General features: G+C 43.0%; 1 protein-coding gene across 2 annotated transcripts in view; it reads left to right on the top strand.

Moving 5' to 3' along the window:
• The window catches only part of LOC115131317 (VPS50 EARP/GARPII complex subunit), a 222,829-nt gene that overhangs the window by 70,051 nt on the left and 127,436 nt on the right, over window positions 1–25,342 (top strand). For both annotated transcript variants that reach the window (XM_029662931.2, XM_029662930.2), the window contains exon 13: window positions 25,081–25,213. In XM_029662931.2, coding sequence (XP_029518791.1) covers window positions 25,081–25,213 — 133 coding nt within the window. The remainder of the gene's footprint in view (window positions 1–25,080; window positions 25,214–25,342) is intronic.

The raw sequence follows: 25,342 nt of genomic DNA, 5'->3' as shown, positions 1-25,342 counted from the left end.
AGCTGAGGCTGTCACTCCCCTCAATGGAAGCTGAGGCTGTCACTCCCCTCAATGGAAGCTGAGGCTGTCACTCCCCTCAATGGAAGCTGAGGCTGTCACTCCCCTCAATGGAAGCTGAGGCTGTCACTCCCCTCAATGGAAGCTGAGGCTGTCACTCCCCTCAATGGAAGCTGAGGCTGTCACTCCCCTCAATGGAAGCTGAGGCTGTCACTCCCCTCAATGGAAGCTGAGGCTGTCACTCCCCTCAATGGAAGCTGAGGCTGTCACTCCCCTCAATGGAAGCTGAGGCTGTCACTCCCCTCAATGGAAGCTGAGGCTGTCACTCCCCTCAATGGAAGCTGAGGCTGTCACTCCCCTCAATGGAAGCTGAGGCTGGTACTCCCCACTGTCGTTTTTTTAATACCTTGGCCACTAGATGGCATAGAAGCAGCTGTGGTTTGTATGAGAACTGGGACTCCTATGGGGAGAAGCACCATAAATGTGGGTTGGAGGCAAAGTCAAGGCAGGTTGAAGGCCTAGGGCATTTATTAATGGTGTTTCTGAGGAAAGAAATATCTAAATATCATTCCCTCCCGTGCCAGAAACCTCCTTCTGGTTCAATGTTCTTTAAAACGATCTTCTATATTCTAATCTACAAGGAGTATAAGTTACACTGCATAGTTTAAGTTTGTCTCACTAAGACAAGTATGGAAACAAATCTTCTAGATGAGTCTCCTAAGTAGTAGTCTCCTAACTTTTCCTCCTCCTGGGTTCTTAATGACTTAGCAGAATAATTTGGTATAGAATAATAAGGAAGGGAGAGGGGGAATCGGGGAAGGAAGGGAGAGGGGGAGGAAGGGAGAGGGGGAGGAAGGGAGAGGGGGGAAGGGAGAGGGGGAAGGAAGGGAGAGGGAGTCGGAAGGGAGAGGGAGTCGGAAGGGAGAGGGGAAGGAAGGGAAGGAAGGGAGAGGGGTGCCTGTGAAGGGAGGGGGAGCCTGGGAAGGAAGGGAGAGGGGGTGCCTGTGAAGGAAGGGAGAGGGGGTGCCTGTGAAGGAAGGGAGAGGAGGAGCCTGGGAAGGAAGGGAGAGGGGGAGCCTGGAAAGGAAGGGAGAGGGGGAGCCTGGGAAGGAAGGGAGAGGGAGAGTCGGAAAGAAGGGAGAGGGAGAGTCGGAAGGGAGGGGGAGTCGGGGGAGTCGGGAGAGGGGGAGTCGGGGAAGGAAGGGAGAGGGGGAAGGAAGGGAAGAAAGGGGGAGTCGGGAAGAAAGGGGGAGTCGGGGAAGAAAGGGGGAGTCGGGGAAGGAAGGAAGAGAGAGAGGGGGAAGGAAGGAGGGAGAGGGGGAAGGGAGGGGGAGAGGGGGAGTCGGAAGGAAGGGACAGGGGGAAGGAAGGGACAGGGGGAGTCGGAAGGAAGGGAGAGGGAGTCGGAAGGAAGGGAGAGGGAGTCGGAAGGAAGGGAGAGGGGGAGCCTGGGAAGGAAGGAAGGGAGAGGGAAGGAAGGGAGAGGGGGAGTAAAGGGAGAGGGGGAGCCTGGGAAGGAAGGGAGAGGGGGAGCCTGGGAAGGAAGGGAGAGGGGGTGTCTGTGAAGGAAGGGAGAGGGGTGCCTGTGAAGGAAGGGAGAGGGGTGCCTGGGAAGGAAGGGAGAGGGGGAGCCTGGGAAGGAAGGGAGAGGGGGAGCCTGGGAAGGAAGGGAGTCGGTGAGGGAAGGGAGAGGGGGAGTCGGGGAAGGAAGGGGGAGCCTGTGAAGGAAGGGAGAGGGGGTGCCTGTGAAGGAAGGGAGAGGGGAAGCCTGTGAAGGAAGGGAGAGGGGGTGCCTGTGAAGGAAGGGAGAGGAGGAGTCGTGGTAGGAAGGGAGAGGAGGAGTCTGGGTAGGAAGGGAGAGGAGGAGTCTGGGTAGGAAGGGAGAGGAGGAGTCTGGGTAGGAAGGGAGAGGAGGAGTCTGGGTAGGAAGGGAGAGGAGGAGTCGGGGTAGGAAGGGAGAGGAGGAGTCGGTTTAGGAAGGGAGAGGAGGAGTCGGGGTAGGAAGGGATTGGACGAATCGGGGTAGGAAGGGAGAGGAGGAGTCGGGGTAGGAAGGGAGAGGAGGAGTCGGGGTAGGAAGGGAGAGGAGGAGTCGGGGTAGGAAGGGGGAAGGGAGAGGAGGAGTCTGTTTAGGAAGGGAGAGGAGGAGTCGGGGTAGGAAGGGATTGGACGAGTCGGGGTAGGAAGGGAGAGGACGAGTCGAGGTAGGGAGGGAGTAGGGATTCATTAACGGAGTCCAAGTCACAACCTTGGTACAGGGTGCTGAGGCATTGAGCTGAGGTGTTTTGACAGCAAGACGTGTATGTTTCACATAGTGGTCATTGGCATTGTCATGTCTCCAAGGATCTTATGAACCACAAGATACGAAAGAACCATAAATGTCATTCACCTTCCCCCTCTCCCTTCCTTCCCCCTCTCTATGTCCCCAATTTGCCTGTCTAGCAGTGACTCGCCAGTTTAGTCTGAAGTTGGATGCACAGAGTAGCACAGTATGCTGATTATGGGCGATTTCTCAGACGTGCCGACTCGTCCTCCCCAACATTGGATTGATGGGATGTGTCATGTTAGCATTTGGCTGCGTGATGGATTGGATGGAGAGGAACAGTGTGCGCAAGCTAGCCTCGCGTATGTTTATCACTGCATCTCCAACCTGATGAAGATGAAGCTCGCAGACAGGCTGTGCCTCTGACACATGAAGCCAGATAGGGTGTTTTCACTCTCTCCATCGCTCCACATTCATTGACTGGAAACAGGTTTTAAGGAAGATATAATCTTTGTTTAACTTTGGCAGCAGTTCCACTGCTTTAAAAGAAAATGGAAAAAGACTGTCCGTAGTAGATACAGTTGAAGTAGAAGTAGTAGATACAGATGAAGTCTGAAGTTTGTATACACTTAGGTTGGAGTCATTAACTTGTTTTTCAACCACTCCACAATTTCTTGTTAACAAACTATATTTTTGGCTAGTCGGTTAGGACATCTACTTTGTGCATGACACAAGTAATTTTTCCAACAATTGTTTACAGACAGATTATTTCAATTATAATTCACTGTATCACAATTCCAGTGGGTCAGAAGTTTACATACACACTGACTGCCTTTAAACAGCTTGGAAAATTCCAGAAGATTGTGTCATGGCTTTAGAAGCTTCTGATAGGCTAATTGACATCATTTGAGTCAATTGGAGGTGTACCTGTGGATTTATTTCAAGGGCTTGACATCATGGGGACAAACAATTGTAGACCTCCACAAGTCTGGTTCATCCTTGGGAGTAATGTCCAAATGCCTGAAGGTGAATGAAGGTACCACGTTCATCTGTACAAACAATTGTACGCAAGTATAAACACCATGGGACCACGCAGCTGTCATTCCGCTCAGGAAGGAGACGCGTTCTGTCTCATAGAGATTAACGTACTTTGGTGTAAAAAGTGCAAATCAATCTCAGAACAACAGCAAAGGACTTTGTGATGATGCTGGAGTAAACGGGTACAATACTATCTATATCCACAGTAAAACGAGTCCTATATCGACATAACCTGAAAGGCCGCTCAGCAAGGAGAAGCCACTGCTCCAAAACCACCATAAAAAAAGCCAGAAATGTCCTCTGGTCTGATGAAACAAAAATAGAACTGTTTGGCCATAATGACCATTATTTATGTTTGAAGGAAAAAGGGGGAGGCTTGCATGCCGAAGAACACCATCCCAACCATGAAGCACAGGGGTGGCAGCATCATGTTGTGGGGGTGGCAGCATCATGTTGTGGGGGTGCTTTGCTGCAGGAGGGACTTGTGCACTTCACAAAATAGATGGCATCATGAGGAAGGAAAATTATGTAGATATATTGAAGCAACATCTCAAGACATCAGTCAATTAAGTTAAAGCTTGGTCGCAAATGGGTCTTCCAAATGGACAATGACCCCAAGCATACTTCCAAAGTTGCTTAAAACCTCTTAGAGCTCCCCCCCTACTTTGTGCAATTTCCGCCTGAAGACATACCCAAATCTAACAGCCTGTAGCTCAGGCACAGAACCAAGGAAATTCATATTCTTGGTACCATTTGAAAGAAAACACTCTGAAGTTTATGTAAATGTGAATTGAATGTTGGAGAATATAACACAATAGATCTGGTTTAGATAAAACAATGGAAAAAAAACAAATAACTATATACAAAATACCAAAATGGTATTCTAACACACATTCTAACGCCCCCCCCCCCCAAAAAAAAATTGAGAAAAAAAAAGAAAAAAAAACTAAAAATAGGGAGAGAAAATAATTATTGATAAACAAAATATATATATAAACATTTACAAAATAACATGGGTAACTATTTACACACTTTCAATATTTGGAAGACCCTCAGTCCTCTATCAGATCAAATCAATTTATATAGCCCCAGCCTAAAACCCCAAACAGCAAGCAATGCAGGTGTAGAAGCACGTGGCTACGAAAAACTCCCTAGAAAGGAAAAAACCTAGGAAAAAACCTAGGAAGAAACCTAGAGAGGAACCAGGCTATGAGGGGTGGCCAGTCCTCTTCTGGCTGTGCCGGGTGGAGATCCGTGGTTGTAGAGGGTGCAACAGGACAGCACCTCAAGAGTAAAAATGAACAGTTTAAGGTTCCATAGCCGCAGGCAGAACAGTTGAAACTGGAACAGCAGCAAGGCCGGGTGGACTGGGGACAGCAAGGAGTCATCATGGCAGGTAGTCCTGAAGCATGGTCCAAGGGCTCAGGTCCTCAGAGAGAAAGAGAGAGCAGACTTAAATTCACACAAGACACCGGATAAGACAGGAAAAGTACTCCAGATATAACATACTGACCCTAGCCCCCACCCACTTTTCCATATAACCCCACCAACTTTGCCAAAACTCTAGACAATATTGTGCTGCTTATGCCAGATGCCATAGCAGTCTCTTTCTGATGTAAAGCAGAGGGTCACTGAGCATGTGGTGCAGGTGATGGGAGACTTCATCTTGCAAACACAGCAACGCCTCCATGCTGTGCCCTTTTGGCCCTTAGGCACATCCATGCCTGCACACGTATATTTGGGCAGATGAACACTTGTGGCAGGAGCAGAAGGGACAGGGCTTGGTGCAGTGGTGCTGTTGCCAGCAAGCTCCTTGATGCTCCCTCTAATGTAGACTGATTGGAGGAAGCATGCTGGCTGTGTTGAGATGTATTACATCAGTACTACAAATACCATCATCACTACTACTACTACTACTACTACTACTACTACAACCATCATCGGTACGACTACTACTACTACTACTACCATCATCACTACTACTACTACTAGCACTACTACTACTACCATCATCATTACTACTACTACTACCTCTACTACTACTACCATTATCATTACTACTACTACTACAACCATCATCGGTACGACTACTACTACTACTACCATCATCACTACTACTACTACTAGCACTACTACTACTACCATCATCATTACTACAACTACTACCTCTACTACTACTACCGTCATCATTACTACTACTACTACTACCATCATTACATCATTAAGACAACTACCATCATTACTACCACTACTACCACCACCATCATTACATCAGTACCACTACTACTACCATCATCATTACTACTACTACCACCATCATTACTACAACTACCATCATCATTTCTACTACTACTACTACTACCATTATTACATCAGTACTACAACTACCATCATCATTACTACTACTACCATCATTACAATCATTACTACAACTACCATCCTTACCACTACTACTACCACTACTACCATCATTACATCATTACGACAACTACCATCATCATTACCACTACTACTACCACTACATCAGTACTACAACTACCATCATCATTACTGCTACTACTACCATCATTACATCATTACTACAGCTACCATCATCATTACTATTACTACTACTACTACCATCATTACATCAGAACAATTACCATCATTACTACTACTACTACTACTACTACTACCATCATTACATTAGTACTACAACTACCATCATCATTACTACTACTACCATCATTACAATCATTACTACAACTACCATCCTTACCACTACTACTACCACTACTACCATCATTACCACTACTACTACCACTACATCAGTACTACAACTACCATCATCATTACTACTACTACTACCATCATTACATCATTACTACAGCTACCATCATCATTACTACTACTACTACTACCATCATTACATCAGTACTACAATTACCATCACTACTACTACTACTACTACTACTACTACTACTACGTCATTGCATCATTACTACAACTACCATCATTACCACTACTACTACCACTACCACCATCATTACATCATTACGACAACTACCATCATCATTACCACTACTACTACCACTACATCAGTACTACAACTACCATCATCATTACTACAACTACCATCATTACCACTACTACTACCACTACCACCATCATTGCATCATTACTACAACTACCATCATTACTACTACCACTACTACCATCATTACATCATTACGACAACTACCATCATCATTACCACTACTACTACCACTACATCAGTACTACAACTACCATCATCATTACTACTACTACTACCATCATTACATCATTACTACAGCTACCATCATCATTACTATTACTACTACTACTACCATCATTACATCAGTACAATTACCATCATTGCTACTACTACTACTACTACTACTACCATCATTACATTAGTACTACAACTACCATCATCATTACTACTACTACCATCATTACTACAACTACCATCCTTACCACTACTACTACCACTACTACCATCATTACCACTACTACTACCACTACATCAGTACTACAACTACCATCATCATTACTACTACTACTACCATCATTACATCATTACTACAGCTACCATCATTACATCAGTACTACAATTACCATCACTACTACTACTACTACTACTACTACTACTACTACTACTACCGTCATTGCATCATTACTACAACTACCATCATTACCACTACTACTACCACTACCACCATCATTGCATCATTATGACAACTACCATCATCATTACTACTACTACTACTACTACTACTACTACTACCATCATCAGTATTACTACTACTACTGCCATCATCATTACTACTACTACCACTACTACTACTACTACCATCATCATTACTACTACTACCACTACTACCATCATTACCACTACTACTACCACTACATCAGTACTACAACTACCATCATCATTACTACTACTACTACCATCATTACATCATTACTACAGCTACCATCATCATTACTACTACTACTACCATCATTACATCAGTACTACAATTACCATCACTACTACTACTACTACTACTACTACTACTACTACCGTCATTGCATCATTACTACAACTATCATCATTACCACTACTACTACCACTACCACCATCATTGCATCATTATGACAACTACCATCATCATTACTACTACTACTACTACTACTACTACTACTACTACTACTACCATCATCAGTATTACTACTACTACTGCCATCATCATTACTACTACTACCACTACTACTACTACTACCATCATCATTACTACTACTACTACTACTACCATCATTACGGCAACTACCATCATCATTACTACTACTAGTACTACTACTACCATCATTACATCAGTAAGAACTATCATCATCATTACCACCACTACTACTACTACTACTACTACTACCATTACATCAGTACTACAACTACCATCATCATTACTACTACTACTACCATCATTACATCATTACTACAGCTACCATCATCATTACTATTACTACTACTACTACCATCATTACATCAGTACAATTACCATCATTACTACTACTACTACTACTACTACCATCATTACATTAGTACTACAACTACCATCATCATTACTACTACTACCATCATTACTACAACTACCATCCTTACCACTACTACTACCACTACTACCATCATTACCACTACTACTACCACTACATCAGTACTACAACTACCATCATCATTACTACTACTACTACCATCATTACATCATTACTACAGCTACCATCATCATTACTACTACTACTACCATCATTACATCAGTACTACAATTACCATCACTACTACTACTACTACTACTACTACTACTACTACTACTACCGTCATTGCATCATTACTACAACTACCATCATTACCACTACTACTACCACTACCACCATCATTGCATCATTATGACAACTACCATCATCATTACTACTACTACTACTACTACTACTACTACTACCATCATCAGTATTACTACTACTACTGCCATCATCATTACTACTACTACCACTACTACTACTACTACCATCATCATTACTACTACTACTAATACCATCATTACGGCAACTACCATCATCATTACTACTACTAGTACTACTACTACCATCATTACATCAGTAAGAACTATCATCATCATTACCACCACTACTACTACTACTACTACTACTACCATTACATCAGTACTACAACTACCATCATCATTACTACCACTACCATCATTACATCATTATTACAACTACCATCATCAGTACTACTACTATTACTACTACTACGACTACAACCATCATCAGTACTACTACTACTACTACCATCATCATTACTACTACTACTACTACTACTACTACCATCATCAGTATTACTACTACTACTACTACCATCATCAGTATTACTACTACTACTACTACCATCATCAGTATTACTACTACTACTACTACCATCATCAGTATTACTACTACTACTACTACCATCATCAGTATTACTACTACTACTACTACTACCATCATCAGTATTACTACTACTACTACTACCATCATCAGTATTACTACTACTACTACTACCATCATCAGTATTACTACTACTACTACTACCATCATCAGTATTACTACTACTACTACTACCATCATCAGTATTACTACTACCATCATCAGTATTACTACTACTACTACTACCATCATCAGTATTACTACTACTACTACTGCCATCATCATTACTACTACTACTACTACTGCCATCATCATTACTACTACTACTACTACTACCGCCATCATCAGTATTACTACTACTACTACTACTACCACCATCATCATTACTACTACCACTACTACTACTACCATCATCAGTATTACTACTACTACTACTGCCATCATCATTACTACTACTACTACTACCATCATCATTACTACTACTACTACCATCATCATCATTAAACTGCTATTATTACCATCACCCTACGTACCACTACTATTTGGAATGATAAACAACAATAATAATAGTAATAACAATAATACTAAGTTAATGTTACTGATGTTATTATTCAGTGTCCCTCAGCCACGCTCAAGGTACTAAACGATATCATAACCACCATTGATAAAAGACAGTACTTTGCAGCCGTCTTCATCGACCTGGCCAAGGCTTTCGACTCTGTCAATCACCATATTCTTATCGGCAGACTCAGTAGCCTTGGTTTTTCTAATGACTGCCTTGCCTGGTTCACCAACTACTTTGCAGACAGAGTTCAGTGTGTCAAATCGGAGGGCATGTTGTCCGGTACTCTGGCAGTCTCTATGGGGGTACCACAGGGTTCAATTCCCGGGCCGACTCTTTTCTCTGTATATATCAAGGATGTTGCTCTTGCTGTGGGCGATTCCCTGATCCACCTCTACGCAGACGACACCATTCTGTATACTTCTGGCCCTTCCTTGGACACTGTGCTATCTAACCTCCAAAGAAGCTTCAATGCCATACAACACTCCTTCCGTGGCCTCCAACTGCTCTTAAAAGCTAGTAAAACCAAATGCATGCTTTCCAACCGTTCGCTGCCTGCACCCGCACGCCCGACTAGCATCACCACCTTGGATGGTTCCGACCTAGAATATGTGGACATCTATTAATACCTAGGTGTCTGGCTCGACTGCAAACTCTCCTTCCAGACTCATATCAAACATCTCCAATCCAAAATCAAATCTAGAGTCGGCTTTCTATTTCGCAACAAAGCCTCCTTCACTCACGCCGCAAAACTTACCCTAGTAAAACTGACTATCCTACCGATCCTCGACTTCGGCGATGTCATCTACAAAATAGCTTCCAATACTCTACTCAGCAAACTGGATGCAGTTTATCAGTGCCATCCGTCTTGTTACTAAAGCACCTTATACCACCCACCACTGCGACCTGTATGCTCTAGTCGGCTGGCCCTCGATACATGTTCGTCGCCACTGGCTCCAGGTCATCTACAAGTCTATGCTAGGTAAAGCTCCGCCTTATCTCATGTTCACTGGTCACGATGGCAACACCCACCCGTAGCACGTGCTCCAGCAGGTGTATCTCACTGATCATCCCTAAAGCCAAAACCTCATTTGGCCACCTTTCTTTCCAGTTCTCTGCTGCCTGCGACTGGAACGAATTGCAAAAATCTCTGAAGTTGGAGACTTTTATTTCCCTCACCAACTTTAAACATCTGCTATCTGAGCAGCTAACCGATCGCTGCAGCTGTACATAGTCCATCGGTATATAGCCCACCCAATTTACCTACCTCATCCCCATACTGTTTTTATTTTATTTACTTTTCTGCTCTTTTGCACACCAGTATCTCTACCTGCACATGTTCATCTGATCATTTATCACTCCAGTGTTAATCTGCTAAATTGTAATTATTCTCTCCTATGGCCTATTTATTGCCTACCTCCTCATGCCTATTGCACACAATGTATATAGATTCTTTTTTTTCTACCATGTTATTGACTTGTTTATGGTTTATTTCGTTTGTAACTCTGTTGTTGTCTGTTCACACTGCTATGCTTTATCTTGGCCAGGTCGCAGTTGCAAATGAGAACTTGTTCTCAACCAGCCTACCTGGTTAAATAAAGGTGAAATAAAAAAATAAATAAAAAGGCTATGGCAGGCAAATACATATTTGGCTGCAAGAGGAGCCATTGCTCCTTGGCTCATGAGTATTTTTTCTTTTTTTCTTCTGGGTTTAATAAGTTCAAATTTGGAATAAATGCAGTCATTTCTGTGAATAATGAATCTCTTGGTGAGGAATATTTATCACAGTAAAGCTCCAGGGAGAGGGCCTGAAACAACCAACCCAAGTGCATCTCTGTTTCTACCTGTTGTGCAGTGACCACATTCACGCTCCTCTTTTTATGTCTGCCGGTTTCTATTGCCAATCGAATTCACTCAGCCTGTACTTGGTAAGGATCTGTCTCTGCTTCGCATCTCTGACAGAGTAGAGATAATCAGCCAATTCATATTCTCTGTTTAGGGTCAGATAGCAATTTAGTCGGCTTTGGGATTTTGTTTTGTTTTTCCAATGTTGTAAATATGAGTCCTTTGATTTGTTTGTGATTTTGTTTATTGTAATTCTTTCTTTTGAAGCAGTGCTGGTGTCAGCTTGGTTGGAGAGGGCTCGTTCCTGTGCTCAGCTCTTGGGTTTGAAGTGCTTTAAATTGCAGACTTGAATTTGGACTTGAATTTAGATGTAGCCAAAAGTTTTATGATATTTTCTGTATTTTCATTACATCTGGAAAGCTGCCCAATTCTGCCCAACATGCATTAGTTGGTGTATTTCTCTCGACTTGTAGAATTTTCCGACAGAATTCTGCAGATAGGGCTTCAATTGGATGTTTGTCCCACATTTTAAAGTCCAGTTTAATGAGTGGCCCCCAAACCTCACTTCCGTAAAGAGCTATTGGTAGTATTACACTGTCAAATATTTTGGTCCAAATTTTAATTGGATGTTGATTTTGAATCATTTCATTTTTATTACATACGATGCTCTGCTGGCTTTTCACTGCCATACACTGCCAGTCCATTCACTGCCATATTAAAGTTTTCTGATGCAGATATGGTCAGACCAAGGTAGGTTTGTGTTCAATTATGGTGTTGTTCAGGGTGAATTTATATTTGTGCTTCTGACGTCTGTTTTTTTGGGGGAAATCATGATTTTTGTTTTTGGAAAAGTACTCTCTCTGTCTCTCGCTCTCTGTCTCTCTCGCTCTCTTTCTCTGTCTCTCTCTCTTTCTCTGTCTCTCTCTTTCTCTGTCTCTCTTTCTCTGTCTCTCTCTTTTCTCTGTCTCTCTCTTTCTCTGTCTCTCTCTTTCTCTGTCTCTCTCTTTCTCTGTCTCTCTCTTTCTCTGTCTCTCTCTTTTCTCTGTCTCTCTCTTTCTCTGTCACTCTTTCTCTCTCTGACCTGGACTCCATAGCTGAGTCCCAAATTGCACCACATAAACAACTTTTTTTTAGCTCTATGGGCCTTGATCAAAAGTAGGGCACTATAAAGGGAAATGGGTGTCCATTGGGGATGCAAACCCTGTCCCCGACTCACTGTTATGACTCTAATAGATGAAGATTACAGCACTAACACACTCTAAAACAACACCATGCTATCAAATGACCATCAGTACGACAGCAACCTTCAGAGCCACAGCAGAGCTGAAAGGTACTCACTCTTAGGTTGAATGATTTTTCTTGGACAGATAGTGAGAGGGGATGACAGTGGGGAAAGACAGAGGTTGTATGAAAGGGCAGTAGGCCGGATTCAAACCTATACCTTCATTACCTCTAAACCAGTTAGGCCACATAAGGATAATCTCTTGTTTATTACATCATCAAGTACATCACCATTTAATCTCCCCAGGATTCACTCACTGATAACAATCAGTATCTTGATTGTGTAATATGATCTTTTTGACTGGACACTGTGAGTTATTTACATGGTCCATTGTTCATGTGAAGTACTGGCTCTTTAGTGAGACCCATAGTGGAGGTGAACCTTTCATGGCCTTTCAGCGTTCATATCAGCTTTCATATGAGGCACCACTGAAGTATAAGAACTATGCTGAGTCTCTCTCTCCCCCCTGCGTTTTGTGTTTTCTTCATTATTTAGTGAAAGTGATCCTTCCTGAGAACACACAGAACCCCTCGTCTCCCTCCAGCTGTGATAGATAACGTCTATCTTCTTGTGTAACAGCATCAATAAACAACTCTGTTTGTTGTGACGTCTGCTTTCATTTGCATCAATGATCCCAGAGTTCCAGGCTTGGACGCTCAAAGTCTAGATTTATTTCTTGCTTCCTCTAGTCACTTCTGGAAGTTTCATATACTTCCTTTCATTTATAGAGTTTCTATAGAACCCTGAGTATATATTTATGTGTGCTAAAACTGAATCAAAGGTAGATTTTCCCTCTGAATTCAAATAAAGACATTCAAATCATTTCTTTGCGGTTAATAGTAATGAATGAATCTCAGATGAAACCGACTGTACTGTGTGTCTCCCAAACCGTCCTTAGCATTAAGTTAATATGATGATGATTTCTTCTGGCATGGTATGTCAGCTCACCCATTCCAGCTCATAACTTCCACATTTCAACCTCTGTTTGCCAAATAGGTCTCGCCACAATAGTGTTAGCCAGGCTTTCAATAGTTAATCTATTTTTGAAGTGTGCCAGATACAGTAGGCCTGCACTACACTCATCACCGTGGTAACACCAGATGAGTTGATATTGTGCTCTGATAGGTAGGTAGGTTATGAGGTCTGAGGAACATTTCCCTATACGTCACTGGAGGGAACTTTTCATTCCTCATGATAGAGGAAGAGAGATGTGGGAGAAAGAGCGGCAATGCTCATTAACACTTACTGTAGTGTGAAGGAGAGCAATGAAAAGAAGGTTGCTCACTCTGCATGTAGCCGTCTATGAGAGGCATGGTGGCTGACAGTGATAAAGGGGATGGGATGACATGCTTGTGTCCCTGCTGGACATGCTTGGTACACTGGACATTACTGCTGTGCCACGCTGCCACATATGGTCACCCACTCTGCGCATAATATAAGGTCTCCCTATAATGTTCAATAGTGTACCCTCCTTGACAGTTCCAGGACAGCTTGGGAAGGACACATTTAGCTGATGGTTTGGGGTGTTTGAGAATGAAGTACCATACATTTTTGTATCCAGATGAGTTGTTTTGGTAAATGACACAGCAAGTATTTCTGTCTTATTCTATTTATTTATTTTATTTCACCTTTATTTAACCAGGTAGGCTAGTTGAGAACAAGTTCTCATTTGCAATTGTGACCTGGCCAAGATAAAGCGTAGCAATGCGACACATACAACAACACAGAGTTACACATGGAATAAACAAAACATACAGTCAATAATACAGTAGAACAAAAGAAAACAAAACGTCTATATACAGTGAGTGCAAATGAGGTAAGTTAAGGAAATAAATAGGCCATGGTGGCGAAATAATTACAATATAGCAATTAAACACTGGAATGGTAGATCGGCAGAAGATGAATGTGCAGGTAGAGATACTGGGGTGCAAAGGAGCAAAATAAATAAATAAATAAATACCAGTATGGGGATGAGGTAGGTAGGTAGATGGGCTGTTTACAGATGGGCTATGTACAGGTGCAGTGATCTGTAAGTTGCTCTGACAGCTGGTGCTTAAAGCTAGTGAGGGAGATGTGAGTCTCCAGCTTCAGAGATTTTTGCAATTCGTTCCAGTCATGGGCAGTAGAGAACTGGAAGGAAAGACGACCAAAGGAGGAATTTGCTTTGGGGGTGACCAGTGAGATATACCTGCTGGAGCGCGTGCTACGAGTGGGTGCTGCTATGGTGACCAGTGAGCTGAGATAAGGCGGGGCTTTACCTAGCAGAGACTTGTAGATAACCTGTAGCCAGTGGGTTTGGCGACAAGTATGAAGCGAGGGCCAACCAACAAGAGCGTACAGGTTGCAATGGTGGGTAGTATATGGGGCTTTGGTGACAAAACGGATGGCACTGTGATAGACTGCATCCAGTTTGTCGAGTAGAGTGTTGGAGGCTATTTTATAGATAACATCACCGAAGTCTAGGATCGGTAGGATTGTCAGTTTTATGAGGGTATGTTTGGCAGCATGAGTGAAGGATGCTTTGTTGCGATATATGAAGCCGATTCTAGATTTAATTTTGGATTGGAGATGCTTAATGTGAGTCTGGAAGGAGAGTTTACAGTCTAACCAGACACCCAGGTATTAGTAGTTGTCCACATATTCTAAGGCCGACCCGTCCAGAGTAGTGATGCTGGACGGGCGAGCAGGTGCGGGCAGTGATCGATTGAATAGCATGCATTTGGTTTTACTTGCGTTTAAGAGCGACATCGCTTTCTCAACAACCTATCCTGGTATTTATTGCAGTGCATTAGCCTGGTTTGGGGGCTCCCCACCTCAGGGCTTATTCCAGAATATATGGTTCAGTTTTTTAGCATTCTGCCAGACAACCGTGCGTTCACAATTTGATCTGACAGCCACCAGAGAAACCCAGTCAAGTGTAACGTGTTGCTCCAGTCCTAACTTTACTCTGCTGCTCCAAAGGCAAATAGGAGTACACATTTCATCAAGCCTATAGGGGAGGTGTTGCAGTATATGTTCAGCACCACATTCCTGTAAATATTAGAGAGGGTCAAATGTCAAATATTGTTGTTGTGGTTGCAAGTTCACCCGCCTCATCTGAAGCCTCTTCTTTTGAGGTGCTGCTGACTGTCAGCATTTGGATAATGTGTGCAATGCTTGATCGTGTGTGTGATGTTAAGAGTTTTATTTTACTGGGTGACCTGAACATGGACTGGTTAGCAACTAGCTGTCCTCTCAAGAGGAAGCTTCTTACTGTGACTAATGTCTGTAATATGTCCCAGGTTATCACTGAACCAACTAGTGTTGTCCAATAGTGTTGGATATGTGCCATCCACTGGTATTGATCATATCTTCACTAATGCTGCAGAGCTTTGCTCCAAAGTAATATCAGTTCCCATTGGCTGTAGTGACCATAACATTGTGGCAATAACAAGGAAAACCAAAGTGCGGTTGGACCTAAAGTTATTTAAGAGATAATACAACATGTTTTCTTAGGACACTTGTACATTTTTTTAATGCTGGTCTAATGTGTATGAGGTGAAACTAGGACGCAGCACTGGAAGTATTTGTAAAAGTATTCATGTCAGTTGTTGACAAGCCTGTTAAGAAACTAACTGGGAGAACTGAGGCCTCTGGATTGATGATTCATTGAAAAATTGTATGTTTCAAAGAAATGATGCAAAAGAGGTGGTTAACATGTCAAGCTCAGCTGATTGGTTGACATACTGTCAATGGAGAAATGTTGTGACCTAAACTGAACATAAAAAACTAGAAATGTAATTACTAAACTTTGATAAATGACATAAAACACAATGGAAAAACCCAGTTCATCTCCATCATTTATTGAAGTTGACGGGTGATTTATAACAACAGTGAGCCATCATATTTCAGTATAAAAGATCCAATATTGAAAGTGAAGGATTGCCAATAATTTCAATGACTATTTCACAAATAAAGTGGAAGTGAAATGACAATATTGAACATTGAGACATATTTTAGTATAAAAAATGTCATATTGAAAGTGAATGATCGTTGTTTGGAGTTTGGTCAAGTTAGTGTGGGAGTGGTGGATAAACTATTGTTATCCATCCATAATGATGAGCCAGCTGGTATAGAAAACCTTGTTGGGAAACTACTGAGAATGGCAGCAGACTGTATTACCACCAGGTACAGACAACCTTGTTGGGAAACTACTGAGAATGGTAGCAGACTGTATTACCACCAGGTACAGACAACCTTGTTGGGAAACTACTGAGAATGGCAGCAGACTGTATTACCACTGAGAATGGTAGCAGACTGTATTACCACCAGGTACAGACAACCTTGTTGGGAAACTACTGAGAATGGTAGCAGACTGTAACCTACAGACAACCTTGTTGGGAAACTACTGAGAATGGTAGCAGACTGTATTACCACCAGGTACAGACAACCTTGTTGGGAAACTACTGAGAATGGTAGCAGACTGTATTACCACCAGGTACAGACAACCTTGTTGGGAAACTACTGAGAATGGTAGCAGACTGAACCACTACAGACAACCTTGAAACTACTGAAATGGTAGCAGACTGTATTAGGTACCACCAAACTACTGGTGGTACAGACAACCTTGTTGGGAAACTACTGAGAATGGTAGTTGGGAAACAGACTGTATTAAACTACTGACCAGGTACAGACAACCTTGTTGGGAAACTACTGAGAATGGTAGCAGACTGTATTACCACCAGGTACAGACAACTACTTGTTGGGTAAGACTTGTTGGGAAACTGAGAATGGTAGGTACAGACTGTTGGGAAACTACTGAGAATGGTAGCACCAGGTACAGACAACCTTGTTGGGAAACTACTGAGAATGGTAGCAGACTGTATTACCACCAGGTACAGACAACCTTGTTGGGAAACTACTGAGAATGGACTGTATTACCACCAGGTACAGACAACCTTGTTGGGAAACTACTGAGAATGGTAGCAGACTGTATTACACCAGGTACAGACAACCTTGTTGGGAAACTACTGAGAATGGTAGCAGACTGTATTACCACCACAGACAGGTACTGAGAATGGTAGCAACCTTGTTGGGAAACTACTGAGAATGGTAGCAGACTTGTTGGGAAACTACTGAGAATGGTAGCAGACTGTATTACCACCAGGTACAGACAACCTTGTTGGGAAACTACTGAGAATGGCAGCAGACTGTATTACCACCAGGTACAGACAACCTTGTTGGGAAACTACTGAGAATGGTAGCAGACTGTATTACCACCAGGTACAGACAACCTTGTTGGGAAACTACTGAGAATGGTAGCAGACTGTATTACCACCAGGTACAGACAACCTTGTTGGGAAACTACTGAGAATGGTAGCAGACTGTATTACCAGACCTATTTGCTGTATCTTTAACCAAATCCTAAAGGAGTGTGTTAGGGCTGACCCCATTTCGTCAACTGGTTGATTGTTTGGTCGATAGGCTGTTGGTCGAGCCGTCTCAAATATGTATATACTTGTCTGAATCACGCGCGTCTCAGTGGGCTCATCCATTTAGGAGGCGGTTGGGACGTCAGGGTGCTAAAAAAAGGAGCGTGGCTAAAATGCACAAGGCACCTCTCTCTCCAGAATATGTGCTCTCTCTTGCAATTTTGTGCACATTCATAGTTTCATAACTTCATTGTGTTAATTGTTTGCCTTTTGATTGTTAGTGTCTATCAATTCCCCACTACATACAGTAGTAACCTATATTTACCATTCATTCCCATCATTTGTAATCTACAGTGTTTGTTACGGTAATTTCTGTTAATGCATTCAATTTATTATTGTTATTTAGTGTTCTTATTGTCGTTGTTTGCAGAGCTCACAATTTATGCTACACTTGTAAGAAATACATTTTAGTTTATTTCTTTCCATTTTCGAGTTTTGGGAATTTAAACATTTAGTTTGGAGTGCTCCTGTCAATGTTGAGTAAGGACATGCATCTGATTCGGCCTACTCATATAGAAGTTGACCTAGGCTACCTGGCCTGTGTGCAAATGTAGGTCTGTCCATTTGGAGATGTCTGATTAGTATTTCTGATAGTCTTAATTCACCACCACTAATGAGCTGTGGAGTTTCTCAAAGTATTTGTTTCTTCACTTCAAACAGCAAGTAAACAAAGTGTGTTTTTAGAATCCATTAAGAATGACAATAGTTCCTCAATATATTTCCAGCTCTATCCCTTTTGGTAACCACTCAAAAAATGTAATTCTCTGATCCAGTGGAAACATCATAAAATCCCTGATTTACATCCTATCCCTTGCACCTATAGCAGTGTCTGTCCCGAGCTCACTGGCACAGGAAACTCTGAAGGCCCATACTATTTTATACAATGTTGCAAGTTTTCTAGTCCTAGCTTGACATAGTTGATACAATGTTTCAAGTTCATTGGCTACGCATAGCCGTATTTTTCTCAGTATATTTTCTACCTGTAGGCTGCCATATTTTTATTTGTTGGCTTTAGGTAGGCACATTTTACAATATAAGTTACTTTTAGATTTATATCATTTTCTTTTAGATAGAATTTAGATGAACCCCATGACAGTGATTTGGAGATCCCATAACTGATTACAAAGACTAATTCTTCAGCTTGCAAGCGTCTCTTTTTCCTCCAAACATAAAGATTGTCATTATGGCCAAACAGTTCTATTTTTGTTTCATCAGAGGAGAGGGAATTTCTCAGAGTAGTACAATCTTTGTCCCCATGTGCAGTTGCAAACCGTAGTCTGGCTTTGTTATGGAGGCTTTGGGGCAGTGGCTTCTTCCGTGCTGATTGGCCTTTCAGGTTATGTCAGTATAGGACTTGTTTTACTGTGGATATTGATACTTTTGTACCCGTTTCCTCCAGCATCTTCACAAGGATCTTTGCTGTTGTTCTGGGATTGATTTGCAATTTTCACACCAAAGTACGTTCATCTCTAGGAGACACGTCTCCTTCCTGAGCGGTATGACGGCTGCGTGGTCCCATGGTGTTTGTACTTGCGTACTATTGTTTGTACAGATGAACGTGGTACCTTCAGGCGTTTGGAAATTGCTCCCAAGGATGAACCAGACTTGTGGAGGTCTACAATTGTTTTTCTGCGGTCTTGGCTGATTTCTTTAGATTTTCCCATGATGTCAAGCAAAGAGGCACAGAGTTTGAAGGTATCGGAGCAGAGCAGCATGCCTTGCCCTTATATACACATACAGAACTAACATCAACATGCATGCGGGTCTTTCCTGGTTGAGGGTTGACGACCTATTCGTTTTGTAGTTCATATCAGAAGCATTACTTCAGAATTCCAGATTGTCTGCATAATCAAATAACATTCAGCTCAGACACCCATACTGTGCATTCAGAAAGTATTCAGACCACTTAACCTTTTCCACATTTTGTTACATTACAGCCTTATTCTAAAATTGATTAAATAGTTTTTCCCCCTCATCAATCTACATACAATACCCCATAATGACAAAGAAAAAACTGGTTTTTAGAAATGTTTGCAAATGTATTAAAAATAAGAAACTGATATCACATTTACATAGGTATTTAGACCCTTTACTCAGTACTTTGTTGAAGCTCCTTTGGCAGTGATCGATCACAGCCTCGTCTTCTTGGGTATGATGCTACAAGCTTGGCACACCTGTATTTGGGTAGTGTCTCCCAGTCTTCTCTTCAGATCTTCTTAAGCTCTGTCAGGTTGGATGGGGAGCGTCGCTGCACAGCTATTTTCAGGTCTCTCCATAGATGTTCGATCGGGTTCAAGTCCGGGCTCTGGCTGGGCCACTTAAGAACCTTGAGACTTGTCCTGAAGCCACGCACAGTTTTGGGACGTGAAATTATCTCAACATTAGTCCACAGTCTAGGTCTGAAAACGTCTGACAAAGTTTTATTTCGGAGTGAACCATCATGGTACCTTGCCCAAGGTGTGGGAAGTTGTAGTGGCTTGCCAGTGTCACCACTGCTTGAGGAGTCTAGCTGCACTTTGATGGAGGAGAAGGACACCATGTTGTGCTTTTCTGGCTCGGCAGATCTGCAGAATGCTGACTAGCAGGCAGGGCACTGTTTTTCTTAATCCCCTGCAGTTTTGGGAAAAGCACTAGGATTACATCTGAAATGGAAGTGGAAGTGTATTGGCTAAAAACCATGCCCCCCCCTACGCAGCTCACTATCCCTATGCACAAGTCCCTATGCTGCTGAGCGTAGGCATACACTGCATCCATCCTCTTAAAATAGATCCACTATGTATCATATGGAGTGATCTGGGATGTCTCTCCATACATCAAACCCTCTGAAGTCTGAGATCCAACCTGCCCTATGGAGGTGTTGAGGAGCCTCTTTGATCAGAGAGAAAACACCCAGCTGTGACCTTACCCTGAGCAGGGGTAGAGTCTGTGTGTGTCCCCCTGAGGGGGGGCTTGGAAGGGGTCAGGCAGTGCCCCCTGAAGAAGCCAAGGAGGTGATTTCTTCTTATCAGACCTACTATAGATCACAGAGCCCCTGCGGCCCCTTTCTCCTGACAATTAGTCCCAGTTGCCTGGCAACGTGGTGTGATATTTCCTACCGTAGCAGGATAGCATCACCATCAAATGGCAGGGCTAGACCATTGATTGTCCGCTTGGATGTGGATCACTAATTTAACACTGTTCATAGGTAGCCACTGGGTTTGGATGGGAAAGGGAGGCAATTTACACTGGAATATTGCATTGTCCTTGCATTTACCCATGATACTCCTCAATAATAGCAACATTCTCATAACATCCCACAGTAAGGGAATGCTTGATGCATCAGTGACTTGTTACGGTGCTATTGGAAAGACGTGGGAGGGGCTGAGATGAAATGGATATTGTGTGTGTGAGAAGAAAGGCGTGATGGTTTCAGGATCCTGATCCTGTTCCTCTATTAGACTCCCGAGGGGACAGACAGCGATAACACTGACTGCTTGCATCCTTTGATGCCATACTGGGCTTGTAAACGGAAACGGTTTGGAGCTAACTTAATTTAAAAAAAGCTTGTTTTCAATGAAAAACGTTTCCCTACAGTTTTCGCAAATTAGTACACTATGGGTTATATGGGTAGAGGAAACCAGGCCAGGGGTTGTTTTATACTGTACAGGTGAGACATAGTTATGTGACCGTTTTCCCCATGAAACCAGTGTCTGTGTCAATCCGAAAATCATTTTCCAATCTGAAGAATTTCAGGTGGTATTTGAGGAGATTCAGGGCAAAACATTTTTTAGGTGTGTTCAGGAGGACTACAGTTAAGCACATTCAGACAAGGCTGCTAAACTACGCTAATTATTCCAGTGACTGTTGTTGAATGTTAATGTGAGGTGTTTTACCAACCGAGTAAGCCATGGCTGATGAGTATCCTGATGTTAGGGAAGTACTGTAGGAGTGCATCCTAAATACCACCCTATTACCTATGGCTGTGGAAAAGCTACAATACATATTTTTGTTGTGGCCCCGGATAAACACACCTGATTCTACTTGTCATCTAATCATCAAGCCCTTGACAAGTTGAATCAGGTGAGTCTGTCCAGGGGTATAACACATGTGTGCTGTTTGGAGGACTGGAGTTGGGAACCTCTGCTCTATAGAGTACTTTTGACTCGCTAAGTGCTAGTGTTCTCTCTCCAGACTGAGTTTGATGATTCATTTCTACCACACCCAGCAAAAGGTACTAAAACAATAGAAGGTTCTATTATTATTCTGGAATGTTCCTATAACGTTCCCCTCAGGATCTCTGTAAATGTTTGACATTTAACCAACCTCTTTCCTGTAAGTCTTTTATGTTGGTTGCCGTGGGCTCTATGGCATGGCGACGTTTAATTTGCACCATGTGGATATTGCAAAATAACACCACATGGGAAAGAAAGTTGCTCCTTTATTGTGATGTTTGTGTAATACAAACATAAACAGTCATACACATGAACTGGCCAATGTTAATCAAAACCACTACAACTCTAACTCTAGTTTGGGCAATCGCGATCCTTGTTACCCATTAGCATTGGAGCTATGCAACACTAGTGATGCAATGTCATGCTATTTTAGAGACGGGAGGTCACTGAATGATATCGTTCACTCGACTCGCTATTTGTGATCATGAATTTTCTCCTCAAAGGTCTCACCCAGGCGCGCTTGGAGAAAATATTTGGCAGCCGAGGGGGTCTGGCAGCCTGAACCCTGGCGTCGTCTAATTTACAGGTTAGCGGTTAACTCTGAGAGGGGAAAGAGAGACTGCTGTGATGCATAAATTGCTCTGGAACCCTTCGCTCCTGTTAGCTTTTCCACAGCCGGGGTCCGTGTTGCTATGCACCGTTTCCCCTGCAGAAACCCCGGTGTGCGTGGCTCACTGTCGGTAATTTACACCTGCTTGGCAGAGGGAACAGTTCTCTCACACACACACACACACACACACACACGCACACACGCACACACGTGCTATGTTTAAAACAAATGGCATCGGGGCTTCCGGTGAGAGCAAGCTCTGCTGTCTCCAGAACCTTTTTAGAATGCAATGATGAATCTTTAGTCTCTGATGGTGTTGAAAACCACGTCTGTCTCAGGCCATGAGGTATGTAGCCTCAGAGTCCTGTGCACCACTGGGTTTGACGGGGCATGCCTCTAACGCCAGCCGTAGAGAGTTAAACGATGCTAGAGTCTATGTGGAGGTTGGCCAAATCCTAACTCCACTCATTTGCCCTTTCCATAGAGTGCTGTTTTTAATTTTTACCTGTTTTGAATGAAGTTGAGAAACCCCCAAAATGCTCCAACTGTCATCATGACTTCTGTATAATATATATAGAATATACAGTACCAGTCAACAGTTTGGATGCACCTACTCATTCAGGGGTTTTTCTTTATCTTTACTATTTGGACTCAGACCATTGCTCGTGTTTCTTGGCCCAAGCAAGTCTCTTCTTATTATTGGTGTCCTTTTAGTAGCGGTTTCTTTGCAGACATTCGATAATGAAGGCCTGATTCACACAGTCTCTGAACAGTTGATGTTGAGGTGTGTCTGTTGCTTGAACTCTGTAAAGCATTTATTTGGGCTGCAATTTCTGAGGCTGGTAACTAATGAACTTTCCCTCTGCAGCAGAGGTAACTCTGGGTCTTCCTTTCCTGTGGCGGTCCTCATGAGAGCCAGTTTCATCATAGCACTTGATGGTTTTTGCAACTGCTCATGAAGAAACTTTCAAAGTTCTTGACATTTTCTGGATTGACTGACCTTCATGTCTTAAAGTAATGATGGACTGTCGTTTCTCTTTGCTTATTTGAACTGTTCTTGCAATAATATGGACTTGGTCTTTTACCAAATAGGGCTATCTTCTGTATACCACCCCTACCTTGTCACAACACAACTGATTGGCGGGGTGGCAGGCAGGTTAGTGGTTAGAGTGTTGGGCCAGTAATCAAAAGGTTGCTAGATCGAATCCCTGAGCTGACAAGGTAAACATCTGTTGTTCTGCCCCTGAACAAGGTAGTTTACCCACTGTTCCTAGGCCTTCATTGTAAATAAGAATTTATTCTTAACTGACTTGCCTAGTTGAAAAATATATATATTTTTGGGGGCTCAAATGCATAAAGAAGGAAAGAAATTCCTCAAATGTACTTTTAACAAGGCACACCTGTTAACATTCCAGGTGACTACCTCATGAAGCTGGTTGAGAGAATGCCAAGAGTGTGCAAAGCTGTCATCAAGGCAAAGGGTGGCTACTTTGAAGAATCTCAAATATAAAATAGATTTAGTTTATCACTTTTTTGGTTACTACATGATTCCATGTGTGTTATTTCATAGTTTTGATGTCTTCACTATTGTTCTACAATGTAGAAATTAATAAAAATAAAGAAAAACCCTTGACTGGTACTGTATATAATCGACAATATTTTGATATGCGTCATTAGAACTGCAGTCTCTTCATCCCTCCATCATTTACATAGGCCAATGTGTAAAGTATTACTACATTGCGTTGTGCCTGAAAATGTCCCACAAGAGGTGGGTAGTGTTTTGAAGGGCCTAATAAAGGTCTGTGTGCAATAGACATACATTTATGGAAATGTCCTTTTTGTTTACGTTCTGTCAGTCAGCCACAGGGAATTCATTGGTGTTAGACATTGTGGTCGTTGGAATGGTTTCAGGCTCATTTCTGAACTGTCGGTGTCTGTGGGTCAGTCACGCACACACACTGTTCTGTCTCTCTGGCTGCAAGACCTTTTGAAGATCAGCGTCTGTCTTGCTTGCATCAGCCGTACCCCTGTCTGTCCCTCTGTGCGTCTGTCTGTCCCTCTCTGTCCCTGTCTGTCCCTCGGTCTGTCCCCCTCTGTCCGTCTGTCCCCCTCTGTCCGTCCTGTCTGTCTGTCTGGCTCTCTGTCTGTACCCCTGTCTGTCCCTCTGTGCGTCTGTCTGTCCCTCTCTGTCCCTCGGTCTGTCCGTCTGTCCCCCTCTGTCCGGCTCTCTGTCTGTCTGGCTCTCTGTCTGTCTGGCTCTCTGTCTGTCTGGCTCTCTGTCTGTCTGGCTCTCTGTCTGTCTGGCTCTCTGTCTGTCTGGCTCTCTGTCTGTCTCGCTCTCTGTCTGTCTCGCTCTCTGTCTCTCTATCTTGCTGTCTCGCTCTCTTTTTAAAAACGTGTGTCTCTCCCGTCTGGTCCACAGCACATCACTCAAGACAGCTACGTCCCCTGCCTGAGCGACCTGTGCAAGGCATTGTGGGAGGTGATGCTCAGCTACCACCGGACCATGCAGTGGCATGAGGAGCAAGACAAGGAGGAGCCCCCACCCACCACAGGTATGCCTGTCACACCAATATCTGTCCCCTCAATATGTCCTGCCTCAGTGGTGGAAAAAGTTCCCACTTGTCATACTTGAGTAAAGATGCCTTGATAGCAAATGACTCAAGTGAAAGTCACCTAGTAAA

This window comes from Oncorhynchus nerka, linkage group LG7 (assembly GCF_034236695.1).
Source record: "Oncorhynchus nerka isolate Pitt River linkage group LG7, Oner_Uvic_2.0, whole genome shotgun sequence".
Lineage (NCBI taxonomy): Eukaryota > Metazoa > Chordata > Actinopteri > Salmoniformes > Salmonidae > Oncorhynchus > Oncorhynchus nerka.
This window is presented reverse-complemented; position numbering and strand designations above follow the sequence as displayed.